This window comes from Osmia bicornis, chromosome 1, assembly GCF_907164935.1.
Source record: "Osmia bicornis bicornis chromosome 1, iOsmBic2.1, whole genome shotgun sequence".
In the NCBI taxonomy this organism is placed as follows: domain Eukaryota; kingdom Metazoa; phylum Arthropoda; class Insecta; order Hymenoptera; family Megachilidae; genus Osmia; species Osmia bicornis.
This window is the reverse complement of record NC_060216.1, coordinates 13215149-13237004: the sequence shown is the minus strand read 5'-3', so window position 1 is coordinate 13237004 and position 21856 is coordinate 13215149. Positions and strand designations below refer to the sequence as shown.

The 21856-nt window shown below is 36.2% G+C and overlaps 1 protein-coding gene across 2 annotated transcripts in view; it reads left to right on the top strand.

Moving 5' to 3' along the window:
• Positions 1-21856, top strand: part of LOC114872807 (semaphorin-1A-like) — a 125139-nt gene that overhangs the window by 102334 nt on the left and 949 nt on the right. For both annotated transcript variants that reach the window (XM_029180418.2, XM_029180417.2), the window contains exons 6-13: positions 2100-2187; positions 9952-10056; positions 11572-11660; positions 11737-11878; positions 16941-17289; positions 17359-17441; positions 17514-17612; positions 18278-18562. In XM_029180418.2, coding sequence (XP_029036251.1) covers positions 2100-2187; positions 9952-10056; positions 11572-11660; positions 11737-11878; positions 16941-17289; positions 17359-17441; positions 17514-17612; positions 18278-18562 — 1240 coding nt within the window. The remainder of the gene's footprint in view (positions 1-2099; positions 2188-9951; positions 10057-11571; positions 11661-11736; positions 11879-16940; positions 17290-17358; positions 17442-17513; positions 17613-18277; positions 18563-21856) is intronic.

Sequence of the window (21856 nt, the reverse complement as noted above, 5' to 3'; positions counted from 1 at the left end):
TCCGCCATTTTGATTTAAGAATAACTATAAAACATTTATATAGGTTCTTTTGTAAAGTTTCAAGCTTTATTTTAGTATATCGTAAGTGTAATCTTAGAACTTCTCCCTTTCAAAATCATGAATTTCCTATGAAAAACCCTTATAATGTAAAAGAAATCTCTGCTGATCGTCTTCTTTAAATGCAATTTTCTTAAATAGTACTTTTCAATAGAAGATCTTGATAAAAAGTCCCACGGGAAGTGGTTCCATCGATATCCTCCCCCCCAACAAAGGCTAACCCCTTTAAAGACCATCCTCGTCACCCAGTTTCCGAATTTTCGACTTCTGGTCGTCGTTCAACAGAAAAAAGGAAAAGACAAATAAAATAAAATCGAACCACCAGTACACTGGTTCGATGCACACAATCGATACATTGTGTGCACGTCGTGAAGAAGCGACGTCGAGATTGGCCCGTTTCTCCGAGCACTTTATTCCCATCCCGCTTCGCCTTTTCTCGTATTTGTACTTCCGGTTAAAGTACGCCAAGAAAACGTCGAACGAGCAAGTCTCCACGTTCTGGCAATAATTCCTCCCTTTTTGTCCCCTCTGCAGCGAAAAACCTTGGTCATCATTGACCCATTAAAATAATTTTTCATTTTCAATTGATTTTTGAGCTCGTACAAATTCAAATGATTTTTAATCAATTTTTGAGGTGGCTACTAATTACAAATTATTTAAAATAAAATTTCATTCATCGTATCCTTTGTGAGGAAACATCATGTAATCTTCTGAAGAAGAAAAAAAGTTTGTAAAGTACATAATGCCAAGCCGGTAGTTCCTCTTTGAAGAAGTAATCTTATGATAGAAAAAATGTAGTTACAGAGGAAATTGTGATAATGAAGTTGAAAAGTGAAATGGAGATTCCTTGGAAAATTGTATTGTGAATTATGGAAATTATGATCGTTAATTATATTTCATTACCAGGGTCATACTGAAAATCTTCAGGAATTTAATAGTTTCATTTTTAGAGTGCCGCAATTACGTTTCAAGTACAATAAATAATATAATAAAAATTTACAAAATTTTTCACTTAAGTAATTGCATAAATTAATATTGAGAATGAGTATGCAAATTAAATTCAAGCATCCACATTCTTTATTTAATTAACAGGATTGTACTCTCTGGAAAGATCTGAAAGAACTTATTCTAATTTTTAGCGAGTGATAATTATCTGATAAAAAGCACACTAATGGTGAATTGAATTTTATCGCCAGTTGAATGATTGATTTTTTTATGTTGAGCGAGAGATACGGAGTTTCTTATAGAAAGTTTCTTAGAAAGAAATTTCCCTAGGGTGCTTGATAGCAACGCCTTTGGGTCAGAGTTAGCTTCGTGTAACGCTATACCCTATACTCGAGTTCGGTTAATAGTTAGCTGGGTCAAATCGATTCGATTTGCGTTAACTGCTACAATTGTATTTTGTAACGTGTCGCTTCAGATAATTACCAAATTAGTTAGTCAAAGTTAGAAGGGAAATTTGATAATTTAATGAAGGAATTTAATTAAAGATATAAGTACATTTCATATGTGAATATTTAAGAAAATTATTAGAAAATTTGAGTAGACATTTTATTTATTTAAATTGTTCAAATAACAAATTAGAAAAAATTATTTTATTAAAATAATATAATGGCTCTATAACGATTATGTTATTTAATATAATATTGATATTAGTATGTTTTGTAATTATTATAGATAGCATACTGAATTAAATTCGTTAATGAAATTTCTTCATTAAGTACCTTAATTACTTTTCAATTTCTTCATTAACAGCTTCACTCCTAAAGATACATGAATTTCCAAAGGGTTCTAAATTAACTCATTAATTACCAAAGAATTTTAATTAAATAATAAGAATTTTACTCAATTTTAGTTATTGTATTACTTTAAAAAATACTTGATTTTACCAAGCAGAATGACTTAATTATAAATTAATCAAAAATGAAGCAGTTGAACAAGTAACATGACTGGTAGTTAATATATAGTTGTTAAGTGTTGAAGGAAAAGGTGGAAGTTTCTCACGCGATTTCTAACACGATAATTTGTTGTTTATGTTTCAGGATGGCGCATATGTGAAGGAGAGCGATATGGACGGGTTGGGTCTTTGCCCTTACGATCCGAGGCACAACAGTACGGCTGTATTTGTCGGTGAGTTATTTTTTTACATGTTAATATATCATAAAAATAAACACATACAGATTATTAAATAGCACTAAAATTACGAATTCAATATACAATAGTTTTATAAAAGTAATTTAACTTTTTAATATTCATAAAAAAAATAAATTACAATTAAAATTTATAATGATACATATATTTTATAAATGGTTTTATATAATAAGTAGAATATTATTTGATAAAATTGAAATTAATCTTATGATGGATGATGAAGAACAGCGTAGAGCCAAAGGTTCCCAGAATTCAGAAGTTAGCTTAAACTTTGAAATGGTCTTTCAAAAGCGTACAGTTTACATGAGTAAACCTCGAACAATTTTAATTGCAACAGTCCAGCCTGCGCGAGAGCCTTAAGGGTTTAATCTGAGCGAAATTCAATTTTCCTGTCAAGCTTCAACTTGGATCGAGTTACTTTTGCATAAGCAACTTTCTTGTGTCGTGAACAATTTAACAAATAATTAAGGATGCAACACGAAACATCTGGGATTTTGTACTCGAGATGTCTTCGTAGGGATTTCAGTCGAAAATGGCTAGGATGAAGATTGCTAACTTCTCGAAGGGGTAATTGGATAATGAAAATGTTAATTTGTATGCACAACATCACTATCTTCCTGGGATATTTATTTATTTATTTATTTTTTTTAAGAAATTAATTTTTACTTGCTGTTGCATATTTTGATGTAGAATTCGAAATCAATATCTCAGAATAAAAATAAGAATTGTTAGAATTATTCCAACACTGCTGCTAAATAATATGCACAACTTTGACACGGTTTACAAACGTACAATTTATTTAATAGCCACACGTTTCGCTAATTTATGCTAAACGTTGTCCTTATCATTGGTAGTAAATAACGCGTGTCCCAACGAGAAGTTTGCTTTCTGATCTGATCTCTGCTTGTGTTTACTGATTATTAGACACGTAATAAATATTTTAAAACGTTCTTGCTTTTTTCGTTCCGGATGTGATATTTCTGATAAGTGTGCTTCCTTCGCGGTTTTATATTTTTAAATCAGGAATATGTATAATTATGCATCCTTCAGTTCAAATTGAGATTTTATTATAAATGGTTTTGCGCAATTTGAAATAGTAATTGTTGTTTTGAAACCTGAATCTATTCTAAGCTACTAGAATACATGATGTCAGTTGTGTTTACGATTGAGTCGGCCATATGGAATATTTCAGTGAAGTCTAACAAAGGTGAAATATGCGGAAGTGCAGTGCAGTTGCATCGTTTGCTGCATGTCGATACGTTGCGTGAAAGTCGTCTCACGAATGACCACCTACTGTTGTACATAGATCCTTTTATTGCAGTATAATATCAGGTATTCATGTTGTAATGCCTAGCTAAAGGTATTAGTAAACAATGAATAATTACACATGAGATACCTTACAATACACATTCATCAATTAATGATTTAATTAATAATTTATCATTATCCAAAATTCAATCATTTCATTTTCAAGTTTCCATTTGATATTTTATCAAATCAATACAATGATAATTATTCTGCTCAGAATTTGATTTCATTTCTTCCAATTATTACACATATTATGTTAATTTTTTATACGATAATTCATATTAATATATAATATCATGGATTGCACTCTGTTAATTAACCCTCGGACGACGGACCAATTCTGTATTTCATATTATTTCATATTATTTCAATTTTCTAAATTTGACTGCTTTTATCGTGAGTGCACACGCGTTTCAGAAATAATGTCTGAAGGTTTCATTTATCATAAACGTTTTATTTAACGCATACCTCATATCACTATCTGCCTTTATCTTGAAATATTCGCGGCTTCCTTCATACCGTATATATTAATTAAAGTGTCAAGAACGAGGCCGAGCTCTTATGTTTCTGTCATTTACCAATACTTTCACCGTTGTTGCAGCTTGTTTGCTGTTTACTGACACCTCGCTTAACGATGTTGTACTTCCAGTTATAGGAAATTAGATTTTCAATTAGGTATCAAGCTGACGGGATGTAATTAATTATGGCTAGAATATACGCAAAGCTGAAATTAGTATATGTCACGTTGTAATTATTTTATTTAAAAATAAAATTAATTGTCTTCGTTCGAAGAATTCCAGTAAGTGGAAATTTTATCACCACGGTGCAATCTAATTAATATCGTTATGATATTTTCGTACGATCAGGTTTTTGGAATTACATTCGTTTCGCTCATTTTACTATCGGTCGCATCTTGTTTACAAGTAATACATCTTAATTTTGCATTTAACCGACACGATAGGGTGTGATCGCGTGACTAAATTGCATGTTAAGTGACCTACTCCTAAAAAAGAAAAGATAAAGCCTGGCTGTAATTCAAGAGAAATATGCAGAATCGTGACACGGTTGTGTCATTGCATTATACGAATTTTTCTGACCATCCTCATGTACTCTAATTAATAGCAATTATAATTTAGAAATTTGATGTAACCTCTAACGTACACACTAATTAATACTGATTACAATGAAAAATTAATGATTTTTTATTACACCTACTATCAGGAGTGCGTAATTAGGAATTTTTACTAATTTTCATGACATTTTATTAGCAATCTATTGGTATATATAAAATATAAGATATCAGGTCGAGGATTCTCTTTCACCCTATAATTTTCCATAAGAGTACCATGCACCAGATTGTACATTGCATCCTTAATTCACGATGTACTCGTTTTTCAAGCATAGTATATCTCAAACAATGAATTAGACCCCGTAACGAACGAAATCTATTCATATACCACGTTGCATTTGAATACCGTGATACCATCTCGTACATTTTGCGTGAAATCGTTCTGGATATGGATATTTCATTCGCGTGTACACTCCGGGAATGATAATATTGATCATTACTGGAATAAAGTCTGATACGGTAATATAGTCATCGTTATTTTGCACGAATATAGTGTTCCTTACAAGGCTAATTAAGTATACCTATGTATTTTTAACTACGAACCCTGAACTTTCATGTGAGGCAACGTTTTTAGAACTCATTATTTATTTTTGAATGTCAGAAGATAGGGTAATTCTGAAATGGACGTAAAGAAATTTTGAAAATTTTTAGAATTGTTATTTTAGGCGCTGTAAAAAAATTTCAAATTCAATTTTCTCAAAAACTGATTTATATCTCGTAAAATTGTTTTCCGCGTTTTTTTCAATTGATTTTTCCCCATAGAATCATCCCGTTCGTTTGCTGCTCTTTTGTGACGAAATACTCGTTTATATCCTGGCTGGTTCGAAGGAACGGGCCGGAAATGGAAAACGAGAAATTTATTAGGGCAGAAATGTATACTTTGATTCACAGTTTCCTTGGGATACGAAATATTTGTCTCCATACATCAAATCCATACACTTGAATATTCTCTGTCTCGTCAATCTCTCTATCGACGTATTCGTCCGTCGTGGATGAAATAAAAAAAGAGCAGACACGGGAAAAGATATCCAAAGCTGGGGATTCTCCTTCCATATCGCGTCTATCTTGATGAATGACGGGAACAATGGGCCGTCATAAATCAAGTTCTGCGTAAACACGTGAATAGGGAAATCATAAATATTCAACGTGTATCCTTCGATGCGTTTTAATCGGTAACTCAGGAGGACGAGAACAATGTTCTGCTCAGTTTTAAGAGAATAATATTCTGTTTCAAGTGGATAATTGTGCGGATGAATGCAACGAAATTGGAAAATAAATTTGGAGAAGTTGAGGTAGGATGAAGATGGGAAATCTTCTGAGACAATTTCATGACAGAAAAGTATCTGAGAATAATACTTATGATATGTTAAATTAAATATTAAAGTTTCATGAAAATAACTGTCCGAATGCACCGTGGATAGGTTTAATAGAAAATGGATGAGATTAAATTGTAACAAATAATGATATTGTGATTTATGATATATTTGATTTCGAAACTGGAGAATTCTGAGAAAATTTCATGATAGAAAAGTGTCATCGAATATGACTTGTAACACACATCAAATGAAAATATAATCTTCTCTTAATTAATCATATAAGTGCCCTTTGAATACCTTTAATATGAAGCAACTGGTGGCCAACTGAAACAAACTCGAAATAACTTACCTGTCCCAAAATTGTTAAAACTTTAACAAGATGAACACATTTGGTCGCAAATGATTTTTTCAAGTGGATACAATTGGCTAAGCTGGCGATTCAGGTCGTTCTTTGTTAACAGAGCACGCCCACGTTCATAAAATATAGGCTTTCGAGGAAAAGGAACGTTTGATAGCGATATTTACGAGCATGGCCTACAATCGCACACGTGAAAAACACCACTAGAATTCTATCTCTTTGTTATAGAATACAACGATAATCATAAATTTGTCTGTCCCCGCGTGCGTAAACCGCAGATGATAAAACGACGAGGGCAGCTGCAAATGATCAATGTTGGAAATTCGAATTTCTACTGTAATTAGACGATGATAAAGAATAGTAAAAGAAAAGGGAACGGAATTTCCTTCATTTATTTACACGTCCAACTTGTACTTCTGGTATCATTTATTTCCAACTTCATAAAACTTTTCTCCAGAAGCTAAATTCAATTAATCCCAACGGTTCGAAAATATATGAGGATTATCGGGTCATTTTGACCTACCCTAATAAAATTTAACAAGCGAGCCGAAATTGGTCAGACGTTGTTTTACGAACACGGTTTATTTTTATTTATTTATTTATTTATTTTTTTTTTTTTTACTGTCTGAAAAAGCTGCTAATTTACGAGCTGTGAAAAGCCGGGAAATCCTTCAGACATAAACGAAACGAGCTATGAATAGGAAAATAATTATTTAATGCATAACAAGTCGGATTTGAGTGTACGGTGTTGCAGTACTGAAAACGGAAGTATATCTTGTTCACATATGCAGCAGGTCGAAATACAACGAGTGCATCCGTTTCCGGAAGACGATGATGCATTTTTCGTATAGCCACTGAAAAAGTTTCTCATTCTTTGATTTATTTTTATTCAAGAAATTATCAAAATTGAATGATATTAATTTTAATAAAGACTGAAAATTATTAGAACTGCGTTCTTTAAAATAAAGTTCAACGAAAAAATTTGTCCGTTTAACGTTTTATCAGACAGATGGAAATTCATCGCCCTAATAAGGCTTTAGGTAGTCGTGAAATTACCGTACGTGCACGTCGACTCCCTCATTTATTAGAACAAGCAAATGAGCCCGACGTATTCATACGTCGCTTGAATAATGACTATTTATGACGTCTACGATATGTACATACGTGTGATAATACCATAAGGAGGCTGCATTCGGGACAAAGTGCGTCATGATTATCAGCAACAACAGATATGTTCTTGGTCTTATCAAATTTCCAACTGGATAATTCATAACTCGTGTAACATAACTTGACTGTGTTTGCATTTCATCGTAAAGGTATTAATGGATTTTTTTTTTCGTGATTTGTTTAAAATAGAATAGTATTTTTAAAATATAATTTTGTGATTTTTTAATTCATTTATTATTTCATCAAACTGCAATAAAATAATTTTTCACTCATTTTGAATACAATTCTTTATTTTTTTATTGTTAGCATTTTTTCTCTCTTTTTGTTTTAAGTTAATGGAGTTTAAAATTTTTCAGAGTGCTCGTTAATACATTTAATAATAAAATATGAAAAATGTGAGCATTGTTACCCATGTTTTCCGCTCATTTTCCCGTACAAGTAAACTTCTCGTGCTTTCCTCTAGCAGTAGCTAATAAAATTTCTATTCAATTAAACTCTGTTAAAGCGAAGTTGCTAGCCCTGTAACAGTATCGCTTCTGTATTAACCTTCTTATCTCACACTCTCGGTAGCTCGTGTTAAATTCTCGGATACCTTTAAATCCGTTTAGAAAATTTCCAAACTTCATCATCTCTTTTGATGATACCATCCACTGAGAAATATGGGACAAAATTTACTACAGAGACTAATTAATTTATCGTAATTAAATTTCAGAAAATTTAATTGAAATAAAAGTAGGATTAATATGTGTACTTTTGATGTAATTTTTTTTTTATATTAATCATCAAGTGAGTCACAATATTAATGCATAAAATATCTCTGTTGATTCTGTCGATATGAAAAAAGTATCTCGGGGAAAGAACGTTTTATTTGCCAGGAACAAATAATATGATAAAGATAATTCTTTCCTCGGAGTAAATGTTTTCGAAATTTTTCGTTGATTCAGACTTTCCTTCAAATACAATCTCCGTGTTTCTTTATTCAAGTTAATTGAAATAATATTTCCGTTTCTTAATTAACAATTAGTTCTTCAGAATGAAAAATACAGTGTAGGTTATTGTGCTTCGATTCGGTGACAATTTCATGACAGAAAAGTATTATAAAATACCACTTGTAGCACGTCAATTTAAAGCTTAAAATGTTCTGAAAATTACCATACAAATGCCCCTTGAATATTCTTAATATCAATTTACTTATTGACTATCAAAGTAGGCAATGATAAATTTCAAAATATAAAAATTGCACTAAAGTGCAAGAATGCATTTGAATCGTACAACCATTTTTTTTTTATTTTTCAAAAATTCGAACAGCAAACAGAAGCAAGAGAACTAAGACTCGGATCGAAGGGGATGAACGATCCGTTGTTGGAACTGGTAAATCCATCAGTGTTACAGGGTTAAACCCCAAATACGCGATGCACGCTTAAGACAAGGCTTCCTATAGCCACTGGTATGCACATCCGATGCATATTACACGTGTACCAACTATTCATGATCCTCTTGTTAAATCAATGTCATTAAACCTTCCGCTACTAACAAAAATATATCCAATTAAATGGAATCCACTAATTAACCATTTCTCGTACATTGTGCCTGCCTCTTTAACAGCTCTAATTGATTAAAGTAAGTGGTTCCCGAACGAGACAAAACAAATTTCACACGTGACAGACGTTTCCTTTTCATCCATATCCAATTAATTTAAGTGCAATCTTCGAACCGATTCCAATCAGAGAAATTCGTTAATTAACGCGACGATGACGGAAAGAGGGGATGATGTCTGCGAATTATCAGGTGGGCCAATTGTATGGTGTCTCATCGGCGCTAATAACGGGTGCACAAAGAAGCCGCCACGTAACCGGAAGTTTCTTCCTCCAGTCGTATGGGTATTACCAGAAGGACCTTGTGTTGGGTCGTGGCAAGGCTCAAGGTAGATTTGTAGCCTGCAACGAGCACGTTCATCCCCTAAGTCTAACGTCTACTTTGGCCCCGGTTATATATGACCAACGGTGGATGCTATATACACTTATCGCGCGCATACGTTGACCAGCCTCAAATCCCATCGTGCTTTTTGAACGTGAAATATGGAAGACCCGCGAGCACGCCACCAGACCAACCACCGCACACCGAACCTTTTCGTCGGATCCTCTGATTCCACCGCGGCTGTATCGGGCTAAATGTAGTCTCTCTGTGAGTAGCAGCGGATGGTCTTAACCGTGGCTTCTTGCTTTATCCGTGCTTTCTATACGACACAAGAATATTGGCCGTTTACGCGAATCCGTGGACAGAAAATGCTTTGAACCTTGGATATTTTCACAGTTTATCGACTAGAAACGCGAGGGAGATTTTCAAACCGCACGACGGCTCGTGGAAAATTAATTCGAAAGCGTCTCGGAATTATAGAGGAGCCATTCAAGCGGGTAAATGGGGTAGAACGGATGACTGACGCAATGGTTTTATGAATGTTTCAGAGGGACAGCTGTACGCCGCGACAGTGGCCGACTTTTCCGGTGGAGAGCCACTGATTCACAGGGAGAAGATCCGCACCGAACGCTCCGATCTGAACCAGCTGAACGGTAATGGAACTTTGATTAATTGTATTTTAGCCGCCTGGACAACTGGGTGCCCTGGGTGCAGTTATAGAACGGAGTTGCACCCATACCTGACCCGGATCCTTAACAATCCCTGGTCTTAAATCAGAAAAACAACCGTGTTGTTGGAAATGTAAAACACGCTGATTACATTGGAATATTCATTCGTTCTTTAACATTCCAGAGGTTCAGTGTATTCGGCAGAATCGTGAGAGCTGAGAAATTAGTTGGCAAAAGTATATTTTATTTATTTTCAGAAACATGTTATCAATATTTAAAAATTATATTCATACGAGAAGATAATCGATTTAAAAGCATTCTAGTAATCGAAACATTTGATATTTATTTAATCGACATTTTAATGGAAACCCATCGAAACGGTTCAGCAAATTTCCATTCTATTTTTGAACAGTTGTATCTCTCCATCAGGATACACGGTTTTTACGTGAAAAATTTATCGCTTGTTATTGTATTTGTTACAGTGGATGATGCTTAAACGATGTAAGAAGCTTTGCATAAATTACGCGCTGCAATTTACCGTATCCTACCCTATCATTTTTTTTTTTTCTCGATATTTATGACCGTTCACGATGCAAATTTTCTATAAATTACGTAATCTGTTACGAGCTTATCTCCCCGAATGCTTGATCGATCGCAATTTCCTTCATAGCAGAAATTTTCAAAGTTTTTGCTGTTCCGGTACAAATTCATGACATAAAAGTACTTTAACATACTTCAAATCTGCTGATAATTACTACATAAACAACCCTCCAATATTCCTAACACAAAATAGCTGATTGTGGATCGCAATGGACAGTGGCTCGATCACCTTAAGCCGGGTATCCACCAGTATCAAACGCCCGTATCGTATCACTGTTGCGTATCCATTTGAAGAGGCTGTTCCTTTGATACGGAGATACGCAACGGGCCCATCCGAAAAATTTCTCGGTTCTTTGCCATTGTATCGAATGAAAGGTTTATGCGTTTGCACTTGACATAGCGTTTCGTGCCGTCACTTGGGTTTCAAGTTCAATAAATTAACATTTCAATTTATTTTAAAAATCTCATTTCAAAAATATCTAAAATGTCTAAATATATTTAAACATATCAATTATCTTCGGTGCTGTACATAAAATATAATCACCTCTGTGATTATTAAAAAAGGACAATGTTAATTTTCCAGAGATTTTTCCGTTTCCGAGTATCGAAAGTTTGCCTGTTGGTCTGTGTTACGGAGGTAAGCAATTGTCGATCCAAAAATTGTTGGTTTCTTGCCGTTCAAATGAAAGGTTCGGAGACCACTTGGAGCCAAGAAACAACAACTTGAAAACCCAGGCGAAGACCCGAAATGCTATATCCACCACCAGTCATTTTATACTGAGAATACCCAAGGGGCATTTATGTCATTATGTTCAGTAAACTTCAAGCTTTAATTTAATGTACTTGAATTGCCATTTCGCGAAACTTTTCTGTCATGAAATTTAACTTGTATGTCGACAGGTCCAAATTTCGTTAGTTCCTTCGCCTACGAGGAGTACGTCTTCTTCTTCTACCGTGAGACAGCAGTTGAATACATGAATTGTGGCAAGGTAAGTCTCTCTCTCAGCATACAATGAAAAGAATTGAAGGATTGAGTTGTTGAAGACTGTCGTTTGTGTGTTTTAGGCAGTGTACTCACGAGTGGGTAGAGTGTGCCAGCACGACAAGGGCGGACCTCATGCGTTCAGCGACAGATGGACGAGCTTCCTGAAAGCGAGGCTCAACTGTTCTGTGCCCGGCGAATACCCTTTCTATTTCAATGAAATACGTGAGTATGCCTGCATGTACACATCGCATATACACGTGTGCTTTTGGCTCGTAAGTTCGACAGAGCTATATGACGTTTGCCGGGCTTCCCGTTTGAGTGCACTTCTCTTATGGTCTCTGATGGACAGAGAAAGGGTTGTACCTTGCACGCTATCGCTTAGTATAAGTAATATAGGGTTCAAACAATTTTGCTATCAAGTAGGAAAGAATTATTGGGTAGTAGAAAAAGTTTTACATTTTTCAATATTACAAAATCAATTTCTCAAATGGAAAAAATATTACTAAAATAGAGCAATCTTTCTGGATTAAAATTTAAAAAAATTGAAGTGGATTGAGTGAACAGTTTTTGAAATAAAAATTCAGAAGTATTAGCTGGGTTTTATGAAGATAGGAAAAATTATTAAGTGTCAGAAAAAGTTCCAATTTTCAGTATTACAAGATTAATTTTTCAAATGGAAAAGATATTAAAATAGGGCAATTTTTCTAGATTAAAATTAAAAATAAAGTTGAAGTAGATTGAGAGATAAAAATGGACCGTGTTATTAAAGTATAAATGATCATAAAATTTAGAGGGCTGTATTTATTAAAGAAATTAAAATGCAGCAAAGTGATGACTTAAACCCATATTAATTTTATGTACATTATATTATATTTCATTGGGAGGGATTCAACGACCCCATAGATAAGACACTCTGTACTTCTATGATTTCATTTCTCCGACTACTTTTAATAGTTCCCATTGAGCGTGAAAACGATCGTATCCGCGATGTGCAATTATGACTTAACGATAAGGTGACGAGGAAAACGGATTTGATTGTACGTTCGACCTCATCCAATATCCATTACACTCCTCTTTGCTCTTTTCCGTCGTTCCATGCTTTCTGCTCAGCAATTTCACGTTGCTGACCCACCGATTTCGTTTCTACGGGCTTTTTCGTCCGGCCAAACTAGTTCCCCCTTATCACCGCCACTTATTGCATTATCATTCCGACGGTCGTCGTAGGACCCCGTACTTCGTCGATTTTCCAGCTTTTCTGCTGCGTCATGCAAATAACGAATTGAACGGTAAACGATATTTCTTTTGCTCCGATTGAAGATTCCGCGAAATTGTAAGGCAATCAAGAACGGTTCAATTGTCAAATACACGTGTCCACTCGGTCCATTAAAATTGTATCGTTCCGAAGGGCCGTCGAGAGAACGGGCTTCCGTTTTCAATGGTCACTCACGTGTCATAAACAAAGTTTTTAATCAACGAATTTTCAAAGTCGAAATGGGTCAAGCGTTAATTCAACGAGGAATGATGAATTTGTTATGACACGGAGTGGCTACGATGGAGTGCCACTAAACTGTTGCTGAGCTTAACTGACTCAAATACTTGGAACAAAAGTTCCTTTTTTTTTTACTAAAAATATATTTTTTTATATATACAACTGTCTGTTAACATACAACAGGAAAGCCAACATTGTTAACTGATTGGCAGATGATTTGTGTTTTCGCATTGAAACAATTTTCCGGATAAAATTCCACCGATACCACGGAACACGGAAATAACTGAAAAACTCAGTTTGCTTGCAAACCGAATCAGCTGAATGTAAAAGTGTTCGATTAAACGTATTGAAGGCTGTATTCGAATAAGAATTTCATTTTACATCAATGCTTTCTGTTTGTAACATTAATGAAGAGTATATTTCGTTTAAATTATTATGCATAGGAGCTTTTAATGGAAAAATAAGGGGAAGGGAGATTGATTGATACTTTATTGACTCGTAATCACTTTAATCGATTGAAAAGCCTTCAGAACATCAACCCCATAGAAAACTCCACACTATCGACATCAAGCAAATAACGTGATAACATCATGAGATGTCAGGCTGAAAACGTTAGAGCCATAGTCCAAGTATTAATTAATTTAATTTGTGTTGTGATCTAATCCTTGTCGCCTGAAGACGGACGCGTAATGTTTACTCTAAGATAGTGGTGGATGTGACCAAACGAACAAATTGAAAATACCTGAAGATTTTAAGGTTTCCGAAACTCACAGTAGAATCAATGAACCCAAAAGAAGATCCCATGCCGCCATCATCCCCCTGTCCCAACTCTGGAATCAGCGTGTCGCGCTGCCAGATAGGTATTCACCGGCACGTTCAGCGGTTTTCGGTTTCTCGGTGTGCTTCGTCACTCGATAAGTCGCTTCGGTTGCCTATGGAGCAGCGAAATGAACCAGCAGCTTCGAGTGCGGAACACAATGGCTGCTCACCGACGACCCGCAGGATCGAACGTCAACGTTGGATAGGGACAGAAGCGCATAGGGTCGATGGCGGTGGGGTAGGAAAAAGGGGGGCGAACGGGGATGTGGCTGGTTCTCGTATAAACGTAGAATATTGTCGCCGCACATCGAACTGAAATCCCTATCCGGCCGAAGGAAAGTTGGCTACGGTCCAGCTGGTTTCAGCCGACTGTGGATCGTTGCCAAATCGCAGGTCCGGGATGCTATATCCACCGATTGCTCGGACAACCCACCTCCCTCGACGTCTGTCTCATCCTACCACCCTCTGCCCTTTCCAGATGACGACCGTTGCAAGAAAAAATGGCCGGGAGCACCGGGAAATGTAGACGGATTGCCGGATAAAAAGGTTCATGGGGAAATAAACTAGTACTCGCTGGAGAACTGATGGGATCACCTTTGCCATCCAACTGGCTGGTTGCAAAGGGTCCTGGGACGATTAAGGTTGATTTCTTGATTGTTGAAATTGATACAAGAATGTATTTTTATTCTTTGATTAAGAATCATGCGAAGAATTTTAATTTAAGGAGAAAAAAATGAATAGAATACATTTTTGGAGCGCGGACCACGAAGAGGACTGAAAAATTACTCATCTTTCATGATTTTTTTCTTTTTAAATGATGAAATATATAAAAAATCTGTTATATACACTTTGTTGCGCATATCTTAAGCTACACACTAGTATTTTTGAATTTTTATTCCTCAATAAAATGGCGGAGTTATAGCCTCACAACGACGACCCTATTTAGGAAGCCTCTTAAAAAGTAGCTATTTCGAAGCAGCTGTAACTCTTCCATTTTGTTGGGTAAAGGCAATCCAAAAATATTTTCCTATACTTCAGGATGTGCAAATCATCAAATTTTTCATTCACTTCATGATTTTTCCAGCAATAATTTACGAAAATTAATTTTGATTTTTCTTATTTATCTTTTACGATTCCTTAATTAAAATTTCACTCTGAAAAGAGGATATTTATTTCTTGGTTTTCACATTTCATCAGTTAGAAATTTCGTGAAATAAGTAATTTCCCGTCAGGATATATTCGAAGTCAATTTCAAACGAATCGTCGAGCGTGTATTTTGACCCTCTGTGAAAACGTTCATCCGGAGGGCTTAATAAACCCAGCCTTTTATAGCGTATTAACTTCGATGCCGAGCTTATTGAAATTAATCCGTTTCTGTTGAAGACAAAAAAATAAAATTCCATGAAACAAACAAGCTGAACGATGCTTCGTACATTGTGATTAAAAACTTAGCCCCGGGTGATACAGCATCGATTTACCTTCTGAATAGGAATCGGCTACTTATTGCCTCGCGTTTCGTTCCAGAAATCCGTGCTACCATTTATTTTCAATCGAACAATCCGAATCAACATGTTTGCACGGGAAAGTTTGTACAGGACGTCCCGAAACAAACATTTGGTCAACGATGCTTTCCAAGTCGTTGCACGCGTAGCAAAACGTACGGCGATGAAAACTTTTTCGTCGATGCGAAAAAGTGGAGGGAAATGTGACTTTAGAATTGGGAGAGAAAAAAATATTTTAAGATAGGAAGATGGTGCCGCAATTAGTACAGCAGTGGCACGTTCTCAACTTCTCCTGTCTATTCATCTGGTCGAGTGTTTTCGTGATCAAGGATCCGCAGCTTTATTAAAGCAAGCCGAGTATTTACTAGAAACTGCTCCCGTAAGCGGGACGATACTTTGTAAAAGCTGCTGTTCCACCCCCCAGCTTTGACGGAGACTAACAACAATTTGCACTCGCCAAGTCGCTGCATTTCCACCGCGTTGATCACTTCCAAATTTCTAATTACACGATTCTCTTTAACGTTTCTACGCCTGGACACCGTTCACTTTCCTTCCGGGAGGAAACTCTTACAAAATGTCCTCACCTTTCTCGACGTTTCACGGCTGTTTTATTCGACCGTTCAAATCCGGTCAAAGAATTGTTAATTAACGGTTATTACGAAGTTATAACAATTTTCTATCAGCTCCCTGACGAAAATCACATGTGTATAAAAATGACCCCCCGATAATTGCTCGTTGCATGCCGAGAAATTCTAATGTTAATTACCTGCTCTGATAATAAGGTGTTAATATTAATTCGTACCGTATAACGACCACGATGTAATATCAATTATAATGGGGTGGAAAATCATCACCTACCATGGATCAGTTTCAGATATCTAGTTTTAATTGAAAATCACCTCTAGTATATTGTTAATTAACGCGAAATCAAGTGGATGAATCTCTCCAATTTATATTTAGATCATAATTTCAAAGGTGGTAATTAAACGGTGAATTGTAACCAAAAACAATTACCAAATGTAATTAGCGTAATAATTGCTAACGAAGAAGCGAACGAAGTGGCTTGATTACTCTGTGCGAAGATATACGCACGCGATATCTCGTGATCGAATTTTTAACTTTAAAATCAGTGTTATGTTTCAAATGGCCCGTAAAAGGGACCAGTGTCCTATGGTCATTAATATTAAAAATTCTCTGGCAACAATAACGTAATCCGAGCGAGAAGGGTTGAATGGAAGGCGTTGAAAGGAAACGTGGCGAAAGTTTTCTGTCACCTTCTCGTTAATTCCGCTCGAACGAGGGTAAAAAAGAATTAATGCGGCTATTCTTCGTCGGACATTAGCAAAGAACGAGTAATTCGTGTTCGATGAAACAGTGAATAAAATGAGGGGGTGCCTTTTTTATTGTAACTTTAGAAGTTTTTCAAACAACCCGTTAAATTACAGCCTTATCGAGCGATTCGCAATTATTTCAGAGTCAACGAGCGACGTCACGGAAGGTGTTTACGCGGGGGAGCGTGCCCGATTGGTTTATGGGGTGTTTACGACCCCTGTGAATTCGATCGGAGGCTCGGCCGTTTGTGCTTTCTCCATGAAGAACGTCCTAGAAGTGTTCCAAGGTGCGTTCAAGGAACAGGAAACCATCAACAGTAATTGGCTTCGGGTGCTTTCGAAGAACGTACCGGAACCCAGACCCGGTGCGTGCGTGAAGGACTCGAGGACACTTCCGGACGCGACGGTGAATTTTGTTAAAGCGCATCCCCTCATGGACGACGCTGTCCAGTCCTTTTTCGCTTTGCCCGTCGTGACTAAAGTCAGCTTCAAGTGAGTCCTCTTTTTTTAAACCGTGGTTAATTAACGTTCTGAAATGCTAATTATGAATTTTAATTTCAGTTACAGATTCACCAAAGTCGCGGTGGATCCTCAGGTAAAAGCTCTGGACGGAAAGGCGTATGACATTCTTTATGTAGGAACCGGTAGGTTCTTGGAATTGTAATTTGTTACACCTTCCATGGATTTAATTATCATAATTTCATAATTATTCATAGACGACGGTCGAGTTCTGAAAGCGCTTAACACTCGCGCACCGGATTCCCTAAGCAACGTTGGCCAGGTCATCGTTAGCGACGTTCAAGTACTGAAATACGGTAAGTTTTACCTGGAAAAATATTTGCAATTTTCCATTTCTAAATAAGCTCCCGGCATGCGATGATCCAATTTCATAATTAATGTATTATAAACGATGATGGGAAATGACTTATGTTAACAGGAAAGTTCTGTTCCAGTTTCATGACATAAAAGTGTCACTAAATAGCACTTATGCCACATCAATTTATAATTTAAAGTTTGATAAAAATCGCTGCATAATTGTTTCATCAATATTCTTAATAGAAAATGGATAGCTCTTTGTTGAAACAAACAATGGATCTGGAACAACACTATTTGCTTGCAACTGACAACCAGCCATTTGCATTAAAAACATTGATGGGGCGCTTATATGTTCATTTTCCATGAACTATGAGCTTCAAATTGACGTAGCGTAAGGCTATTTGATAATATTTTTCTATCATGATGTTTTGTCAGACGTTTGATATTCATTGTTCGTTGCAATCCACCATCGGCCATTTTGTATTGAGAATATTTAAAGGAGTAGTCTTTTTCTTTAAACTTTAAGCTTTAATTTGATATATCATTTAATGATACATTTCTGTCACAACATCCCCTCCCCCCAAAATTATAGTGTTTGGTTCTCAGCAACGATATTCTGTAACCATTCATGGAATTTAAACAGTTAATTCCATTCACGTTCCAGGACAAGCGATTAAGGACCTCCTGGTAGTTCACCTGGCCGGGGAAGCGAGCAAATTGGTCGTCTTTGCTGACTCGGAAATCCGTGCTGTTCCTCTTCATCACTGCGACGCCCAAGCAGCGGCCACCTGTGCGTCTTGCGTGGCTCTTCAGGATCCACACTGTGCATGGGACGCCATTAAGAACCTATGTGTTGCCGTGTCCACGAAACTACACGACAGCGATGCCGACAAAACCCTGTTCCAGGACATTTTGACCGGGAAACACAAGGGTTGCGGTTACGAGCAAGGTAATTGTCGTTTGCCTAAACTACTCGAACAATGTCCAAAACATTTACTAGCTTGATATCCGGTTAATCGCGCAACTTTTGTGTACGACGATGACTTGTCGCTAGCTTGGATTTCTGTTCTGTTTCTGGGCTTTTCAAATAACGATCAGGAAAATTTGAATAAGATTCATATAATTTATTTCCTCGCTGCGCCATTAACATATTAATTTTCTACCTGTAACACAAAAATCCCCTATTTTCACGTGATTCATACGATTACAAGTAGAATTCCGAATACAAGCTCGTTCATGCGAGTCATATTCCTTCGAAGAGGAACAAAATTTGTAATTAGGTGGCTAGTGGAAAAGCGTTGGCGTACTTGCGGTTGGTGGCTCGTGAAAATTAATTATGGAATCTGTTTGGCCACTCGGATTACATTGTGGCGAGGAATAACATGGAGCTTTAATATCTTCTTTTTCTTCCGCTCCTTTGTAACAATGGATAATCTCATTTAACGTTCTTGGTCAATAATTATTTTTAAAAATCCTCAAAGCTTCTTGAAAGTAAATTTTCACAGAATACTTATATAAGTAGCTTATCTTTTTATGTCAACTTAACAGAAAGTTAATACTTGAAACATGGCATAGAATTTGAAGAGTAGGAATGGCACGATTCCTCAACTTTATCTTACTTACCGAAGAGTTCATGCACTGCTTCTCAGAGAGAAAAGAATCTGCTGAACTTCAGAATTCCATTCCGCCAGTAAAAGAAATTAGAAATTCCATCGTACCAGCAAGAATGAAAAGCGACTTGGTAAAAATTCAAAATCAAAAATCCAGCGAAAAAGTGGAGATTGAAATGCTTCAGTTCCATCAGATTTTTCCGGGGAGTTCACTCGTTAAATGGAGGAAATTCTTTCCGAACCCGTCTCAAATTTACCCGGACGATTTAAAAGTTCTTCGGTTCGAATTTACTTTCGCCATTCTGTCGAGAGAGACATCGCATCGCGAAGAAGGAGGAGGAGGAGGAGTAGGAGGAGAAACGTTTCTACCGAGTTTTCCGTCACGAGGAGATAGCACGTTATTTCTTCGTGGACGATCTGCTTCAAACTTGCATTTACAGGGAAGTGTATACGAGCGAAGGGATCTTATAAACTTCAACATATCCATATTTCACGTGACTTATCGACCGCCATCAATTTTCCAACGTAATCAAATTCGCATCCAATACAACGACACGTTCGCCCCTGTATACACGATTAAAATGAAATTGCACGATTGAACGACGTTGATAGATGTAACGAGGACGTTTCAAAGTTTTTATATTAAAAATATTAGGAAATGACGTATGACGGTTCTATAAAAGAAATTATTAAAACTGCAATATTGATAAAGTGACAGTAGCAAATTTGGTAAGGTAATTGACTTCAAATTCGAAAATCTTGGGTTCAAATCCAGGTCATAACACTCCCATTTTTTTCATGGGTTTCTCTAATTATTAAATTATAATTTTCCATAGAATAAAGAAACTTTAAAAGTTTCCTGTGTATTATTGGAATTTTTCAATGTAAACTATAAATATCTATGAACGTTGCTTTCATTTCTGTATGGAATCCAGAAACCCAATGTAAAAATTCCCCACAATATCTCAAATTCGAATCTCTGATATTTCTATAAATTCCCCTAAAAAAATATTCCTCTGGTGAAAGTTTAAACATATCTCGCCATATAGATAGATATCTGTCACGTTCCAGGTCAATGATTCAATTATTGAATTGAGTTATAATAGCATGTTATGGTCGGGTATTGATGATCCGTTTCTTTCGATTAGACACTGTGAAAGGTATGTAGATACGCGATAGCTAGGAGGTATCGGTGTCCGATGCAAATGTATCCTGGAATCAATTTATGGCATTCGACACGGTGTACAACAACTGTAGTCAGAGGATAAATTGAAGTTTATGTGTATCGGTTTGCATCGTGTGATACGTTTCTAACGAGCAACTGTACTTCTCCGTTGAGAAAATCAGAAACGAATGACGGCCAAAAGCAGTTGTTACGAGAAAATCGATTTCTATAGTATTCGCGGTTTTGCGGTCGCCTGACAAAAGTGGTTGTCCACTTTTAAATGGACGTTTTATAGAACATTTATCTTGGTGGATATAATTATAGACCGGTAACTGAAAATAATTACCTCGTTGGCGTGTTATTAAAAAATTATAATGAATCTTATTCAAATCAAAGAATTATTCATACAGTAGATGGATTGGGTATTTGTGTATATTTATCCCTAAATTAGAGATAAATTTGCAATTCGGTTAATAGAATTTTCATGTAATTTGTCGACCTAGAATCCTCTTCGACGTAAATGAAGTTAAAATTGTGTTGTTTTTACCAATTTTCATTCATTATTAAATTACGAAGCCGGAGTGTGTGTGTATGTATATATAGAAGATAAAAAGCTAAGAACCCATCAAAATTTCAAATAATAGAAATCGATTGATACTGAAGTTACGAAAATCTCTGTGCTAAACGAAAGGCGTCAATGTCGAGTAATTAAAGGGTAGTAATACAGCCACTTGGATTTCACGAGACCGATCGCAAAAGTGTGCTTAACGTTCGAAAACGAATTTGACCTACTACACTTTTATCGGGCTGACGTGAATTATCCACGAGAGACGAAATTGCATGAAAAGAGGCTGGTTTCATCTGAGAGGCCTGCCACGCTTACGCAGCTCTCGTCGAAAGAAAGTTGCCCTCTTAAGGCTAAAGGTACTCACACGTAATCTGGCATAAGAGAAGCATCCTTTGCAATCTAGCGTCGCGTGCATCAAGCTGAAAGTCCAATTGGAAAATCTCAGATGTAACGAGTCATACTTGTTGCTATTAAAGAAATTCCTGCAGACAACTATTGAAATTAAAAAATAATACTTCCTATTGTCAAATATGTAAAAGGGATTTTGGTGAATCAACAAGGGTGAAGTTGATTAGGTGTTTAACTTCAAATGTGAAGATCGTGAGTTCAAATCCAGGCTTTGGTTTCTCTCATTTTTTTCAGGAAAATACGTTCTCATAACCATTGAATCATGAATAAAATTCATAATCTACCTGGAAAAGTGAGGATTTTTTTCCGAATCCAGCTTTAGAATGAATAGTAAAGTCGTAAATCCTTTCTGAGCTCCCCATAGTCTTCGTATCGGTCAGCTAGATCAGTAAAAGCACATTCTGATGGCTCCCCTCTTGGTTCGTTGACCATGACGACTTGGTTGCAAACCGCTTTACCCTTTCACCATTCACCGATACTAACACATTAACG